This window comes from Epinephelus lanceolatus, chromosome 18 (assembly GCF_041903045.1).
Source record: "Epinephelus lanceolatus isolate andai-2023 chromosome 18, ASM4190304v1, whole genome shotgun sequence".
NCBI classification, from domain to species: Eukaryota; Metazoa; Chordata; class Actinopteri; order Perciformes; family Serranidae; genus Epinephelus; species Epinephelus lanceolatus.
Window position 1 is genome coordinate 12,845,347 of NC_135751.1, and position 23,094 is coordinate 12,868,440.

Below are 23,094 nucleotides of genomic sequence, written 5' to 3' on the forward strand. Positions count from 1 at the left end.
GTAATTAGCAGTTTATGTTTGTCTGACTGCCATGAAAGAAACTCCCTCATGATCTTGCAGCTCTGTCAGACCATTACACTGTACATTAGAACTGGTCAGATATTTATTTAAAAGTGTGGAGACAAGCTGCAGATGTCAATCCACACAATGCAACAAATTCACACTTCCGGTGTAGACAGAAAGTTAAGAGTGATGGACATTGGTAGCTCATGATATCGTGTTGGAGATATGCCAGGATGTCAGTTTACCTTGTTTACATTTCTAAAAGGGAATGGTTGACATCTAAATGATTGGAATTTATTCATTTGTGCTTCCTCCTCCACCTCCTAGTGAGGGAGGTGTGTGTGGAAGCAAACAGGCCTTTACAGAGGTTTTTATAGAGCGTCGTCCATTTTTAAAACCCGGAACGATTTGATCGGATGCCTCCCGAAATTATACCCTGCCTGCATATTCAGTTTCACTCTGAAACACGTCACATTACTTCAGCTTAAAGATGCTCCAACTGTCATTTCACTGTGTCTTTAAGTCCTCACACAACAGTTCTGCTGCGGCACTGACATGAAAAAAGCATGTTTTCAGAGCCGGAGATGCTACATCTGTGTAATGTGTGTGCAATGGGAGAGGGGGAGACGGTGCATACGGGCCTCCCTGCCTTAGCGGGGTCATTACCAAGATGAATATAGTGATTATAAGGATGAATAAGGTGTGATTATGAAGATGAATAAGGCGATTAGGGCTCTTGTCACTGCTGCTAGGGCGGCTGTTCATTAGGGGGGGAGAAGATGTCAGCGTGTAACATGCGTGAACCCATTACCTTTTCATCCACAGGGGATTTATAAGTACATACCTATACATGCATGTATGAGAGTGCGGCAACGCCAGACCTGAGGAGGCCATTTGTGTTCATTTGTGCTGTTAAATGACCCGTGCATGCAATATATCTCTTTCCATTGGCTGCCCGGTGCTATAATCTAACTTATGTGTTTGACCCGAAAGGATGTGAAGCACACCTGACTGCAGGTTGCTGCTGTGTGGAGCCAACGCAAGCTCGCAGGCTGCCGTGCTGGTGCTGTAACAGCAGCTGACTAATGCTGCATGCTGTGTCACTGAAGCTGCTGTGTGTCCAGGGGTTAAAGACACCTCGCCGGCTCCATCCATGTGATCCTCCCCTATCCCAGATAGCTATATCCATGGCAACCGAAGCGAACAGTTCTGATGTCAACATGGCAACGGCTGCCGTAGGGACTGAGGATGGAGGTGGGAGGAGGAGGATGTGAAGGGGGGGGTTCTGGATGCTGACGCACTCGGTGGCTGCCTGGAAAGTTTTTGAGAATGCCGCCCACTGACAAATCAGAAGTGGGCTTGAATCTCTCTCTCTCTCTAACTCTTTTTAAACGGCACCTCCTACTCAGTTGAGTCCTCCTGACCCCCCCCCCCCCCCCCCTTCACTCCACCCTCCCCTTCCCATCATGCACCTCCTCCGTGTTTGTGTTTCATCAAACCTTTGTCTCTGTCTGCAGCACTGTGGCAGCTGTGATCATGTTTGATTGTTGTTTGAGGGTTTTGTGTGTGGGCAGGCCCAACCAGGATGTCTCTCTCCTCGGGTGTCCAGGAAGGATTCTTCCGGTTCTGCTACTTTTCCCACCTGCAGATATGTACAGTGTGATTCTAGCCAGTGAGAATACAGTGTGAAGAGACAGGACTTTGTGCACTCTGGGTATGATAGGGCATGCTGGATCTGACACAGGCATAGTCGCAGTGACAGTCACCGCACAAGTGCAACTGCAGCACATTTATTAGAGATGTGGCAACTCAGTGCTTTCAGTTATTTCAAATAATTCAGCAGTACTTGCTTGTGTTTGAATCTGCTTGTGTTTGAATTCAGTTTTTGCGGAAAAAATGTGTTGCATAAAGTTGCACCTGAATTCTAGTCCAGTCTATATTCCTAATTATTTATATCCCACCCCAAACTTCAGTGTCCTTTGGGGGTGTAGAGGTCAGGTTGGCAAAGTTGATACCTACCACAGTGCAAGTTTTGATATGCGTCGAGCTCTCAAAAGCATCTCTGCAACACCAGATGGATGTATTGTACATGATCAGACCGGATCATGCTTTCATTACATTTCATACAGTAACTGTGTTTACAGTCTTTCATGTGGATTACTAAGAGGGGAAAAATCACTGAGCCGTTCTTCAGCTTGCATCATGCTAAACACACAGTCAACAATCTCCACCAGCAAAACACAAACAGCTGAAGTTGACCTTTCAGTAGTTACGCCGTAACCACTTAGCACACAGCTATAAAGCGAGATATGCTTTTAAAAAACAAGTTCATATGGAGATTAATTTGAATATGTTGTCAGGCTAAAGTGTTTACAGGTGGGGTGAAAGGCTGACTGTCATAGAGGAAAGAAAGTTAAGTATTTAAACACAGAGATAACAACACATATTTTCAGGCAGTCTTTCCTCAGAGGTATTCACAGTGTTGCACTCGGTCGTTTGCATGAAAAGTGAAAAGAATAAATGAAAGAATGACAAAAGAGAGCTTGAGAGGGATGTTTAAACCCTGCACACACACAACTCTACATTCCTGACCAATCACTGTATCCGGTGGGCATGATTGTCAGACTGTGACAGAAATGATCAGATTTGTAGAGGCAACCCAGTCACAAGGATCAATGTTGGCATTGTACGTTCTGCAAACCACGAATATGTAATGAAGCAGATATGGTGAAACTTTACATGCCTTTGTCAATGCTGTTGTTTAGGCACAAAAAACACTTGGTTATGGTTCAGAAAAGATCATGTCTCAACTAGGTGTCACTTCATCAACCATCTCCTCCATCTCTGTCACTCTGTACGTACATGAAATAGGAACTATGTCACTTCAGAAACTTTGATATGATAGGAATGAAACGTACAAATCTATTTTTTCTACAGTTTGCAGCAATGTACAATACCAACATTTTCTTGTGCCGACTGGGCTGGTCGAGGTTTGTGTGGTGAATTTGTAGCAGCCTGGTGTCATTTGCAGGTGATTTAATGAAGGTAAACACAATGGACGGCCGTGCGTCATGACCCTGCACTCTGACGCGGCACTTCTTAAATCAGAGGCTGCAGATTCATCAACGTATCTGTCCCGCTGTTCACCTGGGATTTAATGAGCTGAGGAAGAAGCTTTTCATAAGTTATTGCACAGCTGTGTAAAGTTTGCTGTTGTTAATAAAATTATCAGATTGGCAGCGGAATGACGTTGTGCCAGAAACAAAGGTGGTTCTGGGACGTCTATTCTCTTTCTTGTCTAGGATCCAGTTCCCACTGAAATACCAACAACTATCTTCACGCTACCTCATTAGAATGAACCTCCCACCTGTGTATCATGCACTCTGCAACACATGTACTGCACAGACAGGCAGAGCAAATTCTTCAAATTCAGAGTCCAGGAAAAGACCAAACTGTCGAGCAGTGCGCCGCCACAAAAACAGAGCCAAATTATTTGCTACACTACATGAACTTGTAGACACATTTACACCTTTGATTGGAGATATCATTTACTTCACCTTCAGAAGTAAGCTGATCAGATGGGGCGATACATCTGTGAGCGTGTTAGAACCACGGAAAGCATCAAGGGAGAGAGCCTAATGATTGTTTAAAAGATAGATTAGCCCGTGTTTAGCTGTTGCACAAATAATAATAGGCAGGCAAGTCATTTCCAGAAGGCTTCAGCATGACACTTTCATGACTTTCATTTAATAGTGTCAACTATGAGGGTCAAGAAGGGAGAAATAGGTTGAAGTTGCCTTAACTTGCCAGAAGTTCTCAGCAGCAGCAGCAGCAGCAGCAGGCCAGAAACTTCCCACTCTGAGAAAGATGGCGAGAGTGAATATGGGCGATTTCCTTCCTTGTTCCCGTGTAATAACCAGCATCCAGGGGCCAAGCGCATGGTATCGATAACATTAGAAAAACCTTCTCAGCTGCATCACACACCTCTTTTAACCACTCAACACCTAAACCTTGGATGGCGTCCACATTAAGCCGAGTTCTGCCTCAGCTGGAGCTGCTCCAAAGCCCTGCACTTATACGTGAACATCAGCCAGGGGAAAGCTTCTTTTTTCAAAACATGAATAAAGAGCAACACGGCAACGTCACCGGCCCAGGAATAGCTTCTCCTCGTGGTTATGTGCCAACGGGGGCCTGAAAATGGGCTCGACGCTGACCGGATAAACCCCGGGTCCCTCAGGAGCAGACCCAGAGCCTCACTGTGGTGGGCAACGATAAATCTACATCCCCCTCCTTCTCTTTTCCACAACAACCCCCTTCTCTCTCTCTCACTCTTGAGTGCTTCTGTGTCTCTCCAGGCTCTGTGGTAATGAAGTGCTTTATGGCTGCAGAGGACGGGAGGGGACGCAGGGGGCATGAGGTTAGTCCATAGCTCATTCCCACTATAGGGGGGCACAGTGGCCAGCAGTGACTGGGCCGATAGAGTATGTCTGAACAAAACCCCCATCCTCCCCTTGAACACAAACTCAGAGGGGGTTTGGTGATGGTCTGATCCCAGCAGGAGATCTCAAATAACCTGCCTCCTCTTTTAATGACAGCTCTACAAATTATTACCACTTGATTTATACCGTTCAGTCTGGCTGAGCGGGCTACAGTTACCGTCTGGATTTCAACCCAACCCTGAAACCTTGTTCTCGACGAGGGTTTAGAGTTCAGAGGGTTTAATTTTTCATTTGTAGGGTAAATCCTCCGAGGCTCTAACAGTGATTAAAAACTAAAAAAATAAGCTTGACTCGCTGCCCTTCAAGTCAGGAAAAGCATATTTCACCTTGTTAGTAAATTCTTCACGTCATAATGTTTGTCTTTAGAGAATTCAGTTCCGAAAAGCCAAAACCTTTGGCTTCTTTGAATTTTAATATTAAAACCTGACTGTATTTAATTTCTATTGAGCTGAATTTTACTGTTTGTCTTCAGGCTCAAAAACGTTTTATCAGAACATCTTTGGATCAGTGTTTAAAGCACAGGTTCCACCGTCCTACAGTGGTTCAGGGATGGCAATGTCAGTCTGTTTGTCTGTCCACCACTTTGATCCAGACTGACATACTTAATATTCTCACTACTGGACAGATTGTCCAATAGTGGTTGAGAACGGATGGTTCTCCAGTGGTTCTTCCTCTGGTGATGCAGTGAGCTTGATGTTTGCAGTTTTGAGTGAAATGTCTTAACAACCACTGTATGGATTGCTATGAAATTTTGTTCAGACATTCATGTTCCCCACAGGATGAACTGTGATAGCTTTACTAATTCTCTGACTTTTCAAGTAACGCCATTATCAAGTCCCAATTATTCCTACTAATGTCATCAAATCAGTACGTCAACCATAGAAATACAATGAGAGCAGAAAGGACATTGGGTTGTTTGCCATGGTTATTTGGCTGGTTCAAAAGAAAATGGTGAATGTTGTTAGCTGTTATGGTGACAACACACATCAGTGGGGCCATAAAAGTGTCATACTTACTAGACTGAGACATTTTGGCTAATTCTTATGCCTGTTTTTCCTTATCAAACAGAAAAATACAACTGTATTAATCTGTCAATCAAAGTTTCTCTCTTTTACTGAAATAATACTTAGGTTAGCCTAATTGTCTTGTTTATTCAACGTAAAAAATCATTCAAACTTGACAAACAAAATAAGACTCACAAAAACCATCTTTCAGTCAGGAATACTTTAATCAAAGAAAACTTTATTTCCATTTGCAGCATTATATTTGGCGGTATGGCTCTGTTCTGGGGCCCCTCTGCCTTTCCTCGGGCCTACGCAGGAAGCCTGTGTAGGCCCGAGGAAGGCGTAAGGCGGAGAGAGCACACCTCTCCGCCCTTCTGCATGCCTACGGGGCAAACATCCCTGCCCTTCCATGTGCCTACATGAAAAGTGTAAGGCAAGGAGAGCAGCAGCAGAGACCCCCGGGAACAGAACAGAGCAGCATCAATAACAAACAGAAATGACAGAGATAAGTCAGACACAGCATGAAAAGGAGGAGCTGGGGTGGAGGCAGGTTGTAAAGCGGCTTGCTGAGGAAGCAGCAACAGTAGGCAGACCAGAGCAGTTTAAATAGGGCGCCCTGAATGAGATTCGCCAATTGGTTGCATAGAAAGGAATCATGTGATCTATCAGCTGACTCCGTTTCATCCGTCAGCTGCTCCATCAGCTGACTGGGCTGTTTGAGATCAGCTGATATAGCTGCAATGTGAGCTGAGCTTGATATCTTGTCCTGCCTGAACTAACGCTATGCTCACTTAGTTAGTCTTGGTAGTCAAATAGTTAGCTAGTCCACTGTTCCAACAATCACCAATTCTGGTTTGGTTGAAATAAATCCTAGATGTGAAAATATACTGATCTACACGCTGTTTATCCACGCTGTCTCTCTTTGCCTCTCCCACCCATTCTATTTCTATAATGCTAATGTTCTCACAATGACAATTATAACAGTCTGATTTAGTTCATTAGAACAGTGTCACAGAGTTGTGAGCATGGAAGTAGACTCCTTAGTCTTGTTTTGGTGTCAAGTCCCCAAATCCTGCAGCCTGATTCTTGAGGCTTTAATTTAATATTTAACAAAACATCTGGGATCTTTAAAGCTCTTTTAAATGTCGCTCTCCTGCCCCTTTTCATGTGACTTTAAACACAGAGCCCTTTATAGTAATCCAGTGCTGAAAGTGCAAGTGTTGCTCAGTGAATACAGGTGTTTCTCTTTAAGCAGTAAGTGTTTTGACTCACTGTACACCTGAGCCTCAGGTAACACCTCTCCATTCAGCAGCGGTCCCCCCTGCCAAAGCTCTTAATGGCCAGACGGCTCACTCCACGCCTCGGCCCTGCGCTTGCACTCACATGGGGAGGTCTCTGAAATGAAAATGCCATTATAAAACATTTACCAGCCTGCTGAGTTTACATGTCTTACAAGAAAAGGACCGTTTGGAGCGGTTAAGTGTCACATAAATCTTTCAGCACGCTAATTGAAGTGGTTCCCCCAATAGGCCACTCTCCACAGCTGCTATTACAAATCGCACAACTGCGGATGGGACGGCCAGCTGCAAACCAAATCTTACACCCACTTGATAACATTGTTAAGACACACACACACACACATACACACACACACACGGAGCTCTGTGGGTTGCTGCTGCTGCTAGTTTGCTCAGACAGCTCCACTGGGAGCATGCAATGTAGTCGTATGTAAACACAAGTCATCTTTCAGTGAAATATGCTTGGATAGGCGGCACAAGTGTGTTCTCCCCTCCCTCCTCCTCTCCTGGAAATACAACTTACTTAGAGCTCATTTAAGCCGGCAAGTTGAAGAGGAACATATTGTTATTTCCAGCAGCAGCCTGGGGGAGTAGTTGCAGGAGGTGGCAGGGTTACACCTACAGTATGCACCAGCTCACATCTGAAAGATGGCGTGCTACAGCTAGCTTCACCGGAGCTTCGGAGGATCACTTTGAGCTTTATGCTACGGCGCTAGTTAACAGAGATCACCTTCCAGCTGATTGGAACGAGCCCAGCTCTCTAATCTTGCAGTCTGCTGCTGAAAGACAGGCTGTATGTCGTGTGTCAGAGCATCAAGTTCAAACCTGTGCAGGTCCGTTAAACTCTGGAGGGCTTTTTCATGGCTCAGCAATTACTGAGGCCTAAACTGTGACACTCAAACTTGATGTATTCCACCTCCCACTTCATCTTCCCTCTCTGTCCTTCAAAACCTCTCTGTTCCCTGCCCTTCCTATATTTATCTCTCCTCCTCCGTCCCCTTACGTTGTCTTTCTCCCTGCTTTCCTCTGTCTTTATCTCTCCCGCTCTTTTGTCCTAATTGCCACAGAACCTATTGATGAAAATCAATAAGTGTTTTTTTGATTATGGGCCAGAGATAGAGACGGTGGGAGAAAGGATTGAACACACACACACACACACACACACACACACACACAGTTGGTACATTGGATTGTGTCCATAAAGGATTAGTGGGTTTTTTATGCAGAGGTTCCCACACTCACCACTAAAGTACTGTTGTGTTGGTGTGTGTTTCTCTCCACCTGTTCATATGCATATTTACAGTTTCCACTTTATCAAAAAAAAACAAAAAAAAAACTGAGTGCTGCATTTTATTTATTTTTTGACACCACCTCAGCAAAGTGTAAATTTTTGTCGTAATGTTCTGTCATGCTTTTTTAAATTTATAATTTTTCCAAAGTGCAATGGAAGGCAGATAAATGATGATGCACATGAAGCATGTGACCTAAACATTACCAAAGCATCCACCCAAATGACAAAAACATTAGATCAGTGTGGGGAAATGAAGAGACTGTAATCCTCTTCAAATGAAAACATGAAACAAACTAAAATGCAATATTTTTATGTGGATATTTCTTGTTTGTGGTTTAACAATTCACCCAACAGTAGTGGACATTAATTCTCATTTTCTTTTATTGTTTTTTTTTTTTTTTAAATTATGTGACTTCTGACAAAAGTTTTTATGCTTGGCTGATGTGGAAAAGTTGGTGTGTCCGTAAAAACAAAATGCATCAAAGGGCAATGAAACCATGAAATACATGAAGATTGTGACTGCCACCAAAACAATAGATCTGTGTGTAGCAATGAGGAGCCTAACTTTCCTCATATTGACATGAAACAAACAAAAACATCATATTTCCATCATGTTTTTCATGTGGTTTTCCATCACTAGAGGTGTGACGGATCATACAGCAGCAGTGGATAAAAATTCTCATTCTATTTTACTGATTTTCTAGAAATTAGGTTCAATTTCATGCCACATTTGAATGGAAACTTGCCAGATGATGTGTCCATTAAGGAGGACTGGTGTGGTTTACATGCAGAGGTTCCCATAATCATCACTAAAGACATGTTGTAGAAATATGGGCTTCTATCCACCTGTTTTGAATGCACATATAAATGTATATTCAATTTACAGATGAAAAAAAACTAAGTGGAAACATCATAAATTCAAAACAAGAATAACCGCCTCATGGTCATATGGCTCCACGTCAAGTTGCAGTTACAGTTTATATCCATGTCTGTCCAGACTCATATGTAGCCATGACAACTGACAGTTGTTGACAACGCTTCAAATATGGATGTTGCTGCACAGAAACTACAAATTATAAAACATGGATGCTTCACACACATCTTCAACCGAGCAGCACAGAAGATCTATAAGCACTGTTTCAAGGTAGACACCCAAGATCGGTGTCATCAATTTAGTATCTGACCAAATGTTCTTCTGTTTCTGAAATATGACATTGAATAATGGAGAGAAAGGGTTTTTGCAGATCATTATGATGTCACAGTGAAGCTGACCTTTGACCTTTAAGATATAAAATGTCATCATTTTGTCCTATCAGACATTTATGTGATTATTTTGTCATAATCAGAGTATGAATTGTTGACTTATGGTCAAACATGTGTTTTGTGAGGTCACAGTGACCTTTGACCTTTGACCACCAAAATCTAATCAGTTCATTTTTGAGTCCAAGGGGGTGTTTGTGCCAAATTTGAAGAAAAAGGCCCTCTTAAGATGGAGTATGGGACAGATGGACGGAGGGACAACCCAAAAACATAATGCCTCCGGACACAGCTGCTGCCCGTGCAGGGACATAAAAAAGGAATATAGCAAAAAGTTTTTATACTTGGTTGAGGTGGGAAAGTTGGTGTATCGATGAAAACAAAAAGCAATGGAGAGCAAATAAATGATGAATGTGACCTAAACATCACTCAAGCTTCCACTAAAAAAAAAAAAACATCAGAAACTAACTGAAATGCAATATGTTCACCACGTTTCCCTCGTTTGAGGTCCTACTGTATATCCAACAGCAAATCTCATTTTCTTTAGTGGTTTCCTGGAAATTCTGTCACATTTTGTGTCACTTTTGTTTGGAAACTTGCCAAATTAAATTGAGACAATCAAAACAAACATCTAAATACATCTGTCCTAAGCTGAGTCTCTGAACAGACGGCGTTGGCTGCCAACCCGCAGGTAGCTCCGACACAAATGCTGCGCGCAGGTGGGAGAGCAGCTCCACGATGCTTTGATGGCTCTTTTTTGCCAGGTGACACTCTCTCTAATGTCTGAGTGGTCATCACCGGGGGGTCTCTCTCTCTTCGCTGCATGTGGGCCGTTCACAAAGTAATAACCGCACCCCGCTGTGCCCATCATGCTTCACTGCCAAAACCTTCTCTGCAACACCTGGCGCCATGGTAACCAACACCTGTTCGCCTAATTAGAGGGACACTGGAGGGAGAGGAGATGAAGAAGTTAATGAAACGCTAATCTGGTCCAATCAAACGCCCAGGCATCTGCCTCCTCGCTGCAGCAGCAGGTCGCCGTAATGGCCGCCTTATGGGCGCCTCCCCCACCACGCCACCTTGAGTGACCTCATCAATGCCAAAACTCCGCTGAGAGGCTACAAATAGAGGAGAGCGGACAGGAGGAAGTGGGAGGGAGAGGGAAGCCAGCATGCTGCTTCCTGGACGGACAGAGTGGCTGGACGGCGAGGTGTCAGCCAAATGAACGAGCATTAAGAGATGAGGTTCCCCGTGCACAGCAGTTGGAGCGGCTCCAGGTCGCACCAGCTGCGCTGCTCTTGTTTACAAGCCGCCACCTGCTGCCGGAGAGGCCTGGTGCTCAGGTCTGCTTTCTGAAGAGCATCTCCTGGTCTGTGTGAGAGCCATGTCCAGAGAACAGGCTCCTCTATTAACTGTTCTGACAATTCAAGAAACTGCAAAGTGTTTTGTGAGTGACTAAAAGGTAGTTTACAGATGAGCTGTTTGTCTTGTTGGTGTCTTCTTGTATGAACTCCGCTGAACTTTTGTTTCTGTTTTTCCCAACAGGAAACTTCAAAGGGATGTGTAAACAGATAGACCACTTTCCTGAGGAAACAGATTATGAAGCGGACCCATCTGAGTACTTCTTACGTGAGTATCTTGTCTCCCTATTTCAACACAGAGACATCCTGTCTACATGTTAGATTGTTGGCCTTTTTCTGCTCAAGTGTTTGACCATGAAGATAAATCACATCAGTCTGGACACATACTCTGAATATTTTTTAAATCTGTCCCACTTTTTTTGCTCCGTCTCAGACTGGAGCACGGTGCCAGTAACTGCTCTTGGCCCGTGTGTCACTGCTGTCTCTGCCTGCTTTTAGCACGAGGCCGGCCAGGCTGAGTCCTGCCAAGCGGCTCGTCTGTTTTTACTGCTTGGCTGTGTGTAACATAACGTGCAGTGTTACAGTCGGCTGTGTACACTGTAAACACAGCCCATTGATTTCTGCTCTCTTTCCCTTTGTGCAAGCAAGACAGAGATGCTTGTCGAACTCATTTGCCTGCTAATCCTAAAAATCACAACAATGACTCTGAGCTTGATGATGAGCGTGATGTACTGTTAGTATCATGAGCTCAATACTCTCCTCTGATTGGCCAATTAATGTGTTTGAGACGTTTACTTGTGAATTACAGACCCATTGAGTCAAACAGCAACATCTTGTGCTCACACTGAAAAGTTGTATCCAGTGCTGCTTTTAAAGAAATGATGGTTAAAATGAATCTTTTTTTGATCTTACATGTTCATGTTGCTATGGTTACTGTTTTGCTAACTGGTGACTATGGTCAAGCAAAAAAATGTTTCTATGGTTACAGCTCTGCTCAGCTGTTGTGTGGAAAAGAGAAAGTAATTGCTTTTTTATGTATTTTTCATGCACACACTAGATCAGTAAATCTACTTTCACTTTAGCAGATTTTAATTTAATTTAACTGAAATGTTGCAGTTTTGCTGCTGTAGTCCAATCAGAAGGAATTTCTTTTTGGACGTCTCCAATGTTGGGAGACAATCTGTTAAAACAGCTTTGATAAAGAAACTTTTTTTGGTAAGCATCAATGTATTGGAAAAATATTGTTTAAAAGAAACACATGTAACACAGTTATATTAGTTCTGTTTAATTTTGGACATCCTAGTCGCCACTCCGCGCCTACTCTCTATAACAGTTTGTAGCTTGTATTTCATTATAATCAATTTATATAGCCTATTCAAAGGAGAAATGAAAGTTGTCCAAAGTTGTCCAAAGTTGTCTTAATTTAATGTTGTGTGTTCTTAGCTGGTTCGCTAATGTTAGCCAGTGGTAGGCTTAATGCTGTGTTCACACTACTAGCATCAATGCAACAGGGTGACTAGCTACATTATCCCCGAGTCACTGTTGAAGTGTTGCCGAAGTGCTTGTTAATGTAGTAACATTGTCACAGGCTTGTGTGTGTCTGCTACTTGCCACAAAGCCCCTCAACTTTATGTCATCGAAAGTTTGCATGTGGTCTAAAATATCTGTGCTTTTAATCAATGTCTGAGCCCCATTTTCATTTATATATATTTCACTTATCTTGTCCCATTCCTGTTTGCACCGTAATGTACACAAAGCTAGCATAGCATCAGCTAACTAAGCTAAATAACACAGTACCACAGCAAAATAACATTTGATTGGATGACACTTCATTGCATCGTTTGAGGACTTAAAAAGGTAGAACTCTTGTTTGTAGTGTCGGGCACCAGTTTGTAGCTTAATGTCATGTACTTCCATTGAAAATGAGCATAACATGCTTTCAGGAATCCCTAGTTATATTAAGAGCTGGAGGCAATCCGGACCCCTCGTCTTTACTGTGAGGATGGGACAGTCTCCAGAGCTAACGTTACCTGGCTGTTGTTTTCATAAAATATCTCCGAAACAGGCTGCTTGTTAAACTGCAATGTCTTGTTTTGTGTTGCCGAAGAGGTTATAATCTTGGTTTGGATTGTCTGTGTGTCAACAGAATTACAGACAAACTGCTGTCCAGATTTTCATGAAACTTAGTGTAATGGTGTAGCCTGGGTCAAGGAAGAACCCATTACATTTTGGAGCAGATTCAAATCTCGGGGCAGATACATGAATTATGTTTTGCATTTTTAAATGGTGAGATATGGCCTTTGGTCTGTGTTCTCAGTGCCTTTTTAGTTTCTACATGTTTTGAATACATATCACGTGATATGTGGGCGTGGAGGCTCTGGAGTTGTTTAAGGACTCCTCATGTCATTGGGCAAGAGTTTCCTTTGAACTTGTAGTCTTTAGACCCAACTGATGATGGCTTACATGACATGACATGAGTTGGGGACATTTAGCACACTACACACAGCTCTCTCTGGAGACACTAAAGGCTTTACACAAGTACTATCACACACGTAGTAGTGCTCCTGAACACCTGGAGACAGACTTTGATGTGTAAAATCAGTGGAGTAAAATGGATTTCTTTGATTTGATAGTATGCCACAATAGTTGCTAACTTTAGTCCCTGCTGACCCCTGATGTGATGTGGTTCCTCCCCCTCCTCCCTCCTCCCTCCTCCTCCTCCCCCGCTCTGCTGCAGCCTGCAGTGGTTTGAAACTAGAAGTCAGAAAGTGTCTGTCCGTCTCCTCGTCTCCATCAGCGGGGACAGTAATTGAGGCCTCTCGGAGAGCCGAGCAGTGCGTGACAGTGCTGGAGATTAAGCCCAGCCAATTAGGCTGTGTTTGACTTAGCGCTCTGAGCGGTTGTTCCCGTCCATATGTGCCAGAGAGGACGGTTATGATAACAGCTCTGGTAATGATTCTAACAATGCCGGAGCCCTGGCGAAGGCAGATCTGTCTTTATGAAGAGGCGTCTCTCAGGCTGGGGATGACAGGGTCGCGGGGTAGAGGCCTCGCTCGGGCCCTCGGACCACCGACGCTTGTCTGCATGGGTGTGTGTGTGTGTGTGTGTGTGTTAACCTCTTCCCAGGCTGTGATTGGAGGAGAAGGCCGCAGTGCTCCCAGTGGCTTGCCAATTAGGACACTCACATCCATAAATATTTCAGCCTCCTTCTTATATAGGTCAGGCCTCTCTCAATCGCTGTCTCTCACACTCTGCCTCTCTTCACCCTCACACCCGGAATATTTCATGTCAGGAGTTGTGCAGTCCTGTTGTCATCTCGGGCTTGAAAGAGGGACCTGACGATTCAGAGCGTTAAGCTGTTTAAAAATGGGGGCATGAAGAGGTCACAGAGGACATCTTGGTGGGTGTCTGCGGATTAAACCCCACTGATGTATTTTTCATATCTGCCCATTTCCATTTTCACGGACACACACCTGGTATTTCCATAATGAGGAGTTTCATGGCGCCTCTGGGTGGCCAAAGACAGAGAAAAGCTGCCTCTGCTCTCACATGCGGGAGAGGAAGAGAGAGAGGGGGGAGGATAGTTATGCAACAATGATGTCACTTCAGGTGAAGGCCCCAGCGGAAGTGACATCATTGCCGGGGAGCTCGCCGGTCCAAAAAAATCGAGGGGACACACCGGTGATGTCATCAAACAGTTCAGAGAGGAGGAGGGAGATATTTGGTGCTGAGCAGAAAACACACAAATCTGACTATATTCTGCTAAACATGCACCCCCGCTTCATCAAACACACACACTCTGATCCACTGTCCTTACCCTGACACACACACACACACACACACATACAAACACACCACATATCAGTAGCTTCTCTGTGTGTCTGTTCCGTGAGCTCTCCCAATAGCAAGGCAGTTTGCACATCCACACGGGGTTATATAAGCCAGCTGAGGCACACTAAAGCGCCAGTGGGTTTTTAGATCATGCCGTGTCGGAGCTCCCATCATCCACTGCTCTACTGGGCGCTAAGCAGCTGAGAGAGAAGAAAGAGGGGAAGAAAACGCCCAGTTATGCAAGCTACTAATGCTAAACTGAAAGACATCAAATCAGTGTAATACGGAGATGAAGATCATGTGAGGGGAGGAGGGACGCCTATGGATACACGCTGGTTTATATATCATCATAATTAATTAAAGCAACAGTTTCGATCAACTATTAATCAGTCAAGTAATTATCCCAACTGGTTCCAGCTGCTTTTTTTCTGACGTATGTGAGAGTAAATGCACAAAATGAGCAATTTGAGGGATTCTCCTTTTATAGAAATTTCTTAAAAAGATTTTATACACCAAAACCAGTGGCTGAATGTAACGACTTACTTGTAAGAAGTATTTGAAGGCTTCAGTTACTTAACAACTTAAGATTTTTGCACACAAAACATATAAAAAGCTTCTAAAATATCATGTTTTGTTATAAATTATTTGTTCATGGAAGTAGAGCTGAAACAATTAGTCGATTAATCAACTAGTCAACCGACAGAGAATTGATGGGCAACAATTTTGATAATAGTTTAAGTACTTTTTGTGCAAATATAACAAAATAATTGATGGTTCCAGGTTTGCAAATGCTTTTTTTGTAATTGTATACATTTATTTAAAATGATTTTTTTCTAGATTTTTCTGCACTATTTTCACTTTTAAAATTTTAAGTACACATTCTTGATTATACTTACATACTTTTTCTTAAGATTTTCATCAAGACTTTCATTGCAAGAGGATCTAAATACCTCCTTCACCACTGTCCAAAACAACTGATTGAAAAAATAATTCATACCATTCAGGCAGATTCATTGATAAAGAAAATCATTAGTTGCAGCCCTAATACATTACACTCTGTAAAATAAATTAGGGCTGCAACAAATGATTACTTTCATGAAAGACTATAAAAGTCTATAAAATGTCAAACAGCAGTGAAGAAATGCCTGTCACAACTCCCCAGAGTCCACGGTGTCGTCTTCAAATGTCTTGCTTTTTTCAACCGACAATCCAAAACTCATATATTGACTTTACAAACATATAAAACAGAATTAAAAGATTTTCACATTTTGGAGGCAGACAGGAGCCAGAGGATATTTAACTTTTTTTTTTTTACATTCTTTGGTGATTTATTAATTATCAAAATACATGACAATAATTTTTCAATGTGTGTGTGCAGAAACTCTTCCATCATTTCACTGCTGACTCATTTAATGCCACTTGTATGGTTATTATTAAGGTTTGTGTGGGTTTCTCTCACTCCTGGCCACAACACTTTCTGCTGCTTCATGCTGCTTATTCGCTTGTCAGATCACAAAGCGCTTTGTTTTTTTCACTTAGCCCTGTGAAAAGAAACCCTGAGTCCCACTTCCGTACCGTAAACTAATACTTAAAAGTATGCACTATATTCTGATGCAGCATCAAGGCTATTTTTACCCCCTCCATTAACTTCCTTATGAACTTTCCCGGGCATTTTTGCCCCGAGCCAGCGTTAATCTCTGCCTCTGGTGTTTGCACGCATTCATCTGAGAGTATGCGTTGACATTGATGACAGAAGGGCAGGCCTGTCACAGCCTGTGTCACCCCGAGGCCTCGCAGCAGACTGGACGCTGGCCTGAACTGGCTTTGGTGTCGCCCGATAAAATCAATGGGTCTGGAGCAGGACACGCAGAGGCTTATAGGGCAGAGCAGGGGGTGGCAGCAGTGCTGGCTTGTCGACCACTGCAGAGCCTCACTACCAGTTTGTAGTGGAGGAAAGTAACTAAGTACATTTACTCAAGTACAGCACTTTTGAGTTTTGAGGCACTTGTTCCTTACTTGAGTGTTTCCATTTTATGCTTCTTTGTAGTTCTACTCCACTTTCATTGGTGGCAAATATTGGACTTCATATTTAACAACATCTATTTTATACATTTCGTTACTTTTGCAGTAACAAAAATCACAACATAAAAATCAACTAATAAATGATGATGTATTATTATAGGTTACTCAGCAGTATATTAAGTAAGTAAAATGACTATAGAGCAGCTCCAGACTTTTTACTCTACGATATATCACAAGTTTCAGTCTTAATTCTCTGTTTTCTTTGAGAGAGAGTAGCTCATGTTACAGCCCAGTCGCCAGAAGGCAAACCACAGATACGTTATTTTGTACATTTACATCAACGTTTTTTAAGCTGCATAGTATATATAAGATGACTTCTTCACTGGGAGTTGGAGAGAATGGTGGATGAGACACCTGCCAGACTATAGACCACTGCAGACAGAAATTAGTGTTTTCAGTGGCTTTCTTTCGCAACCTGTTGCTGTTTTTCCACTGAGTAGAGCAATGGGGTTTTTTTGTACCCAGGCATCGATGCATTTCCAGCTGGGACTGTGCCCTCAAAAAAGGTTTTTGTAAGCTAAGGCATCTTTTCCTAACCATAACCAAATGTTTTTGTACCTAAACAAAACCACAGGTGAACCACAGTGCCGTTGAAATGTTAAGTTTCAATGTATCTGCTACATAATAACATACAAACATACCCATGGTCTGCAGAAAGGTACAATGCCAACATTCATTCAGGCGACCGGGTTGCAGGTTCACAAATATTGATTGAACTTTCCTAGTGACAAATTGGAATTCTTAATTTAGGTGATTTTCCTCTACCCTCAAGTATTTTGTTGGTAATACTTTTGTTCCTTTAGTAAAGCTTTGAATGCAGGACTTTGACGTGTTAATGACAGGTGAAGAAGTTAACATCCTCATCTTGTGTTTGCTTTAGTGGCTGTCCCAGCCGGTCACAGTGACATTGAGCTTCCTGTTCCTGGAGCAGTATCCAAGGCAACAAATAAGGAATCCATTGACTGATACATAAAACACACAGTCCACAGACATGGGCCAATAAATTCAAAGCAGATCATTTTTGTCCTGGTTGACCGAGTGAGTGTTTTAGCACTCTTACTTTATATCTTATTAACGGGGAAAACAGAGACGGAGCAGCTTGTAAAACACAGAGGTGAGAGAGTGCGCCTTCGTATTAAAGCAAGATTAGAATACACGGTGTTCGGCTGTCACTGGGGCATCATCAAAAGACGGCTGCACACTCACAGATCAGTGTTACATGCACACATTTATTCATCAGCTACTAATTCCCACCGCTGTGAGAGGAAACGGCAAATTATCTGCTTGTCTCCTTTTTTTAATCTCCAAAAATAAAACAGTAGAGACTCAGTTTTGACCAATTTTAAATTCTTTACTAAAGTAAAAGCGGAAATACCACAGTTTATAAAAAATCCATTAGCCTACATGTAGAAGTCCTGGATTAAAAATGTTATGAAAGTAAAAAAGAATATTACATTATTCTGTTCTTATCACAAACAAATACATGTAAGAGCAATTTAATGCTGTAGTTCATCAATGTGGAGACAGTTTTAGTCATGTTATATATTACTGGGTAGATCAGTAGTGCAGTAATGTCATATCAGCATATCATACAGTACAGGCCAAAAGTTTGGACACACCTTCTCATTCAATGCGTTTTCTTTATTTTCATGACTATTTACATTGTAGATTCTCACTGAAGGCATCAAAACTATGAATGAACACATGTGGAGTTATGTACTTAACAAAAAAAGGTGAAATAACTGAAAACATGTTTTATATTCTAGTTTCTTCAAAATAGCCACCCTTTGCTCTGATTACTGCTTTGCACACTCTTGGCATTCTCTCCATGAGCTTCAAGAGGTAGTCACCTGAAATGGTTTCCACTTCACAGGTGTGCCTTATCAGGGTTAATTAGTGGAATTTCTTGCTTTATCAATGGGGTTGGGACCATCAGTTGTGTTGTGCAGAAGTCAGGTTAATACACAGCCGACAGCCCTATTGGACAACTGTTAAAATTCATATTATGGCAAGAACCAATCAGCTAACTAAAGAAAAACGAGTGGCCATCATTACTTTAAGAAATGAAGGTCAGTCAGTCCGGAAAATTGCAAAAACTTTAAATGTGTCCCCAAGTGGAGTCGCAAAAACCATCAAGCGCTACAACGAAACTGGCACACATGAGGACCGACCCAGGAAAGGAAGACCAAGAGTCACCTCTGCTTCTGAGGATAAGTTCCTCCGAGTCACCAGCCTCAGAAATCGCAAGTTAACAGCAGCTCAGATCAGAGACCAGATGAATGCCACACAGAGTTCTAGCAGCAGACCCATCTCTAGAACAACTGTTAAGAGGAGACTGCGCGAATCAGGCCTTCATGGTCAAATAGCTGTTAGGAAACCACTGCTAAGGAGAGGCAACAAGCAGAAGAGATTTGTTTGGGCCAAGAAACACAAGGAATGGACATTAGACCAGTGGAAATCTGTGCTTTGGTCTGATGAGTCCAAATTTGAGATCTTTGGTTCCAACCGCCGTGTCTTTGTGAGACGCAGAAAAGGTGAACGGATGGATTCCACATGCCTGGTTCCCACTGTGAAGCATGGAGGAGGAGGTGTGATGGTGTGGGGGTGTTTTGCTGGTGACACTGTTGGGGATTTATTCAAAATTGAAGGCACACTGAACCAGCATGGCTACCACAGCATCCTGCAGCGACATGCCATCCCATCCGGTTTGCGTTTAGTTGGACGATCATTTATTTTTCAACAGGACAATGACCCCAAACACACCTCCAGGCTGTGTAAGGGCTATTTGACCAAGAAGGAGAGTGATGGAGTGCTGCGGCAGATGACCTGGCCTCCACAGTCACCGGACCTGAACCCAATCGAGATGGTTTGGGGTGAGCTGGACCGCAGAGTGAAGGCAAAGGGGCCAACAAGTGCTAAACACCTCTGGGAACTCCTTCAAGACTGTTGGAAAACCATTTCAGGTGACTACCTCTTGAAGCTCATGGAGAGAATGCCAAGAGTGTGCAAAGCAGTAATCAGAGCAAAGGGTGGCTATTTTGAAGAAACTAGAATATAAAACATGTTTTCAGTTATTTCACCTTGTTTTGTTAAGTACACAACTCCACATGTGTTCATTCATAGTTTTGATGCCTTCAGTGAGAATCTACAATGTAAATAGTCATGAAAATAAAGAAAACGCATTGAATGAGAAGGTGTGTCCAAACTTTTGGCCTGTACTGTATGTTTTTTATGTTCAAAGTTATTGTATGTGAAGTAAATGTAGTGAAGTGGAAGAATGAACTTGGAGAGACTGTAAACACTCAAGTACAACTTTGTCAAAATGGTACTTAAGTACAGTACTTGAGGATATGTATTTAGTGAGTGTCGCAAGCAGAAGGAATGCTGCATGTGATCAAAAGCAAAATGACCTCCAGCTGCTACAACATGAGGAACTAGAGGGGCACTGAGGGAGCACAGTCCTCTACCAAGGCCGAGTCCCTTATCTAGCAATGTTAACGAAAGTGAAAAAATATTTGTGTATCTGGCCCGTGATTCAGATCCACTCCAAAATGTAATGGGTTCTTCCTTGGTCCATGCTACACCCCTCCACCAAGTTTCATGATCATGATTTCATTTCTCTGTAATCCTGCTGACAAACTGAGGTTAAAACATAACCTGTTTGGCGGAGGTCAAACTGACATCAGACACATCATATCAGTGTCCTTTGTGTGCGTATTTCATGGTCACAGACCTTGATTTAGTCTTTGGTTTTTCTGCACTGTAAAAGATGATTAGATGATGATGTTGCTTTTTTTTATTCTGAAGTTGTCCCCGTTTGGTTTTGTATTGAGCACACAGGCAGCATCCTTTGCACATTATTCTGCTGATCCTAAGTTGATGCTGGTAAAATTGAGACAAATGTACTAATACACCAACAAAGGCAGTGAAGAGGAATATTAGCTGCAGTATTCAGGCACCTGATTGTCAGCACCTGGGGGTACCAGAAACTCAAAACAAGAGTCAGTAGCAACAGCAAAAAAAAAAGCTGTTTGGCATTGGCAGAGAAGATTTGGCAAATTTTTCATGGGCGCAACTCAAATACTCAGCTCTGCTGCTCATCCCACAAATGCATGTTTCTTACAAATGTGTCACCATTTAAAAAGGAAATAAACAGGCTTTCCAACTGTATAAGATTTATTGACAAGAAATATTGTTACAACAAATAAACAATCTAGGTAGGTTGTGGTGTTTAAACCATGCTCATTTTGTACTAAGGGGCCCAAAGTGTGCCAGGAAAATAACTCATATCACCACCACCACCAGCCTGACTCCACCAATTCGACATGCCTATATGCATTGAGTTGCTGCCATGTGACTGGCTGATTAAATATTCGCGTGAACAAGTAGTTGAACAGGTGTACCTAATAAAGTGGCCAGTGAGTGTGTATATATAAATATAATTTTTCTGTTTTGTAAACATTTTTAAAATGGATTCAATGGAAGAGTAATACTTTTTAGGATTGTATAGACTTGTCATTAGCATGTTTTAAGAGAACACAGATTTCCTGTGTAAAAGGTCGTATGAGTAAATATTTGTCATCTCAGTGTTGCGCGGTATAAACATTGTTATATGTAATATAATCGTTATATTGGTGTAACCAAAGATAAAACTTGCTAAGGCAGCTCAGTGTGGCGTTCACTGCCCCGCTGATGTGCGATGTCGGCCACGCTCAGCTCTGGCTGTCACGCAGACGGTCAGGCGTGATCTGTGGGGACATCAGCAGTGGAGTGGAGGGTAATTACAGTAATTGAAATGTGTTCTGTGGAGGGAACTTTAATTGTCTGAGCGGGACTGTCATGTGAAGTGATTTCAGTGTGAGGGAGCTCTTTAACTGTGTTCCACTGACCCATCTGTATGTGTGTGCGATGTTATGTTAATATGACAGAGCAGTGCTCAGTGGGAGAATTACTGGGACTGATAGTGCGCAAACACACACGTGCAGATATCATCCCTGTTTTGTCTGACAGGAGGATGAAAAATCATAGCTAAAGTTGTCAGACAAATGTAGTGGAGTAAAAAGTACAAAATTGTTTCTCAGATGTCGTGAAGGAGAAGTATACCATAGCATCAAATGGAAATACTCCTGTAATGCACAAGTATCTAGAATCTGTACTTAAGAACGCGACTCAAGTAAATATAATTAGTTACACTCCACCACTGTGCACATCTTTACATTGTCGGGCTGGGGTTTGTTTGTGTGTGAAGTCTGTGTTGATTTCAGATCTATAACCGTCTTCCGTGATAAACACAGAGAGATTTATCATTTGTGATGGGAAAGTTTGAATCTGTTTCTCTTTTCTCTTTGATATGTGTTTGTTTGAGGGCATCCTGCAGCTCCCACAAATATCAAAAAGCACAAGTTAGACAAATCAAGTGGGTATACTCCAAAGTCTCAGTCTTTTAAGTAGAAAATTCCCTCTTTGTGTTAGTATCCCTCTGCTCTGTCTCTGTGAGCAAACACTCTTCTTCACGGCCTTTATGTTCTGCGATGCTTTTGATCATTTTTGATCATGACATATGATTCAGTTCAAGTTCTCCAACTAAATCTGCATTGAATTTAAGGCTGGGAACGTTCTTAGTGGAAGGATTTTGATGTTTTTAAAGGGACTCTGGACATGAAATAGTGTTGCCTTGAATTTTGTACGTTATATGTGGATTGGTTCAATCAGAAATACAAGCACTTGCAAATAAAATACTGTCTTCGCCCTGAGCCTGAAACTTTTTCAAACAAGCCGAAAGCTTTTGCAAATAAATGACATCAACGACTTTTTTTCTCCAATAAGAGCACTTGTTTTTTTAATAATCTTGTCCAACAATCAAAAACCCAAATATAAAGAAAACAAGAAATTCTAACCAGTTCGTTATTGGTGCTGTTGCGTTAAAAAAATACTTAAAGGTCCAGTGTGTAGAATTTCGCTATGTAAATATGTTTTCTTTAGCATACAATCACCTGGAAAAAAAAGAATTCTGTTTTTGTTGCCTTAGAATGAGACAATTTTATCTACATAGGCAGTGGGTCCTCATCTGTGGACATTGCCATGCTGCACCACAATGTTTCTACGGTAGCTCAGAATGGACAAACCAAACACTGGCTCTAGATACAGCCACTCACTCGCATCAGCCACGATAGTAAGCAGCCTCTCCACAACAAGAGTGTCGAGAAAACACTGATTTTTAAAGGTGAAACTGCGCTATTGTGTGTTTAAATCATCATGTGTGTTTGTTTTAGAGAGGAAGAGAGTTCAGGGATCGGTAAAACCCTCCTGAATGTCTGGAGATTAAGTTATCAGAGATAAAAAGTGAGCACACTTAAACAGGTGCTGGGCTAGTCGCCCATCTGCGACAAGCCAAACATCATTGGAGAAACACTGATTTGTAAAGTGAAACTACTTTGTTCAGTGTTTTTACCAGTTCAAATCACCAAG

The 23,094-nt window shown here is 42.3% G+C and overlaps 1 protein-coding gene across 1 annotated transcript in view; it reads left to right on the forward strand.

Moving 5' to 3' along the window:
- The window catches only part of cacng2a (calcium channel, voltage-dependent, gamma subunit 2a), an 89,564-nt gene that overhangs the window by 46,354 nt on the left and 20,116 nt on the right, over window positions 1-23,094 (forward strand). Inside the window, exon 2 of the mRNA XM_033643937.2 lies at window positions 10,898-10,981. Coding sequence (XP_033499828.1) covers window positions 10,898-10,981 — 84 coding nt within the window. The remainder of the gene's footprint in view (window positions 1-10,897; window positions 10,982-23,094) is intronic.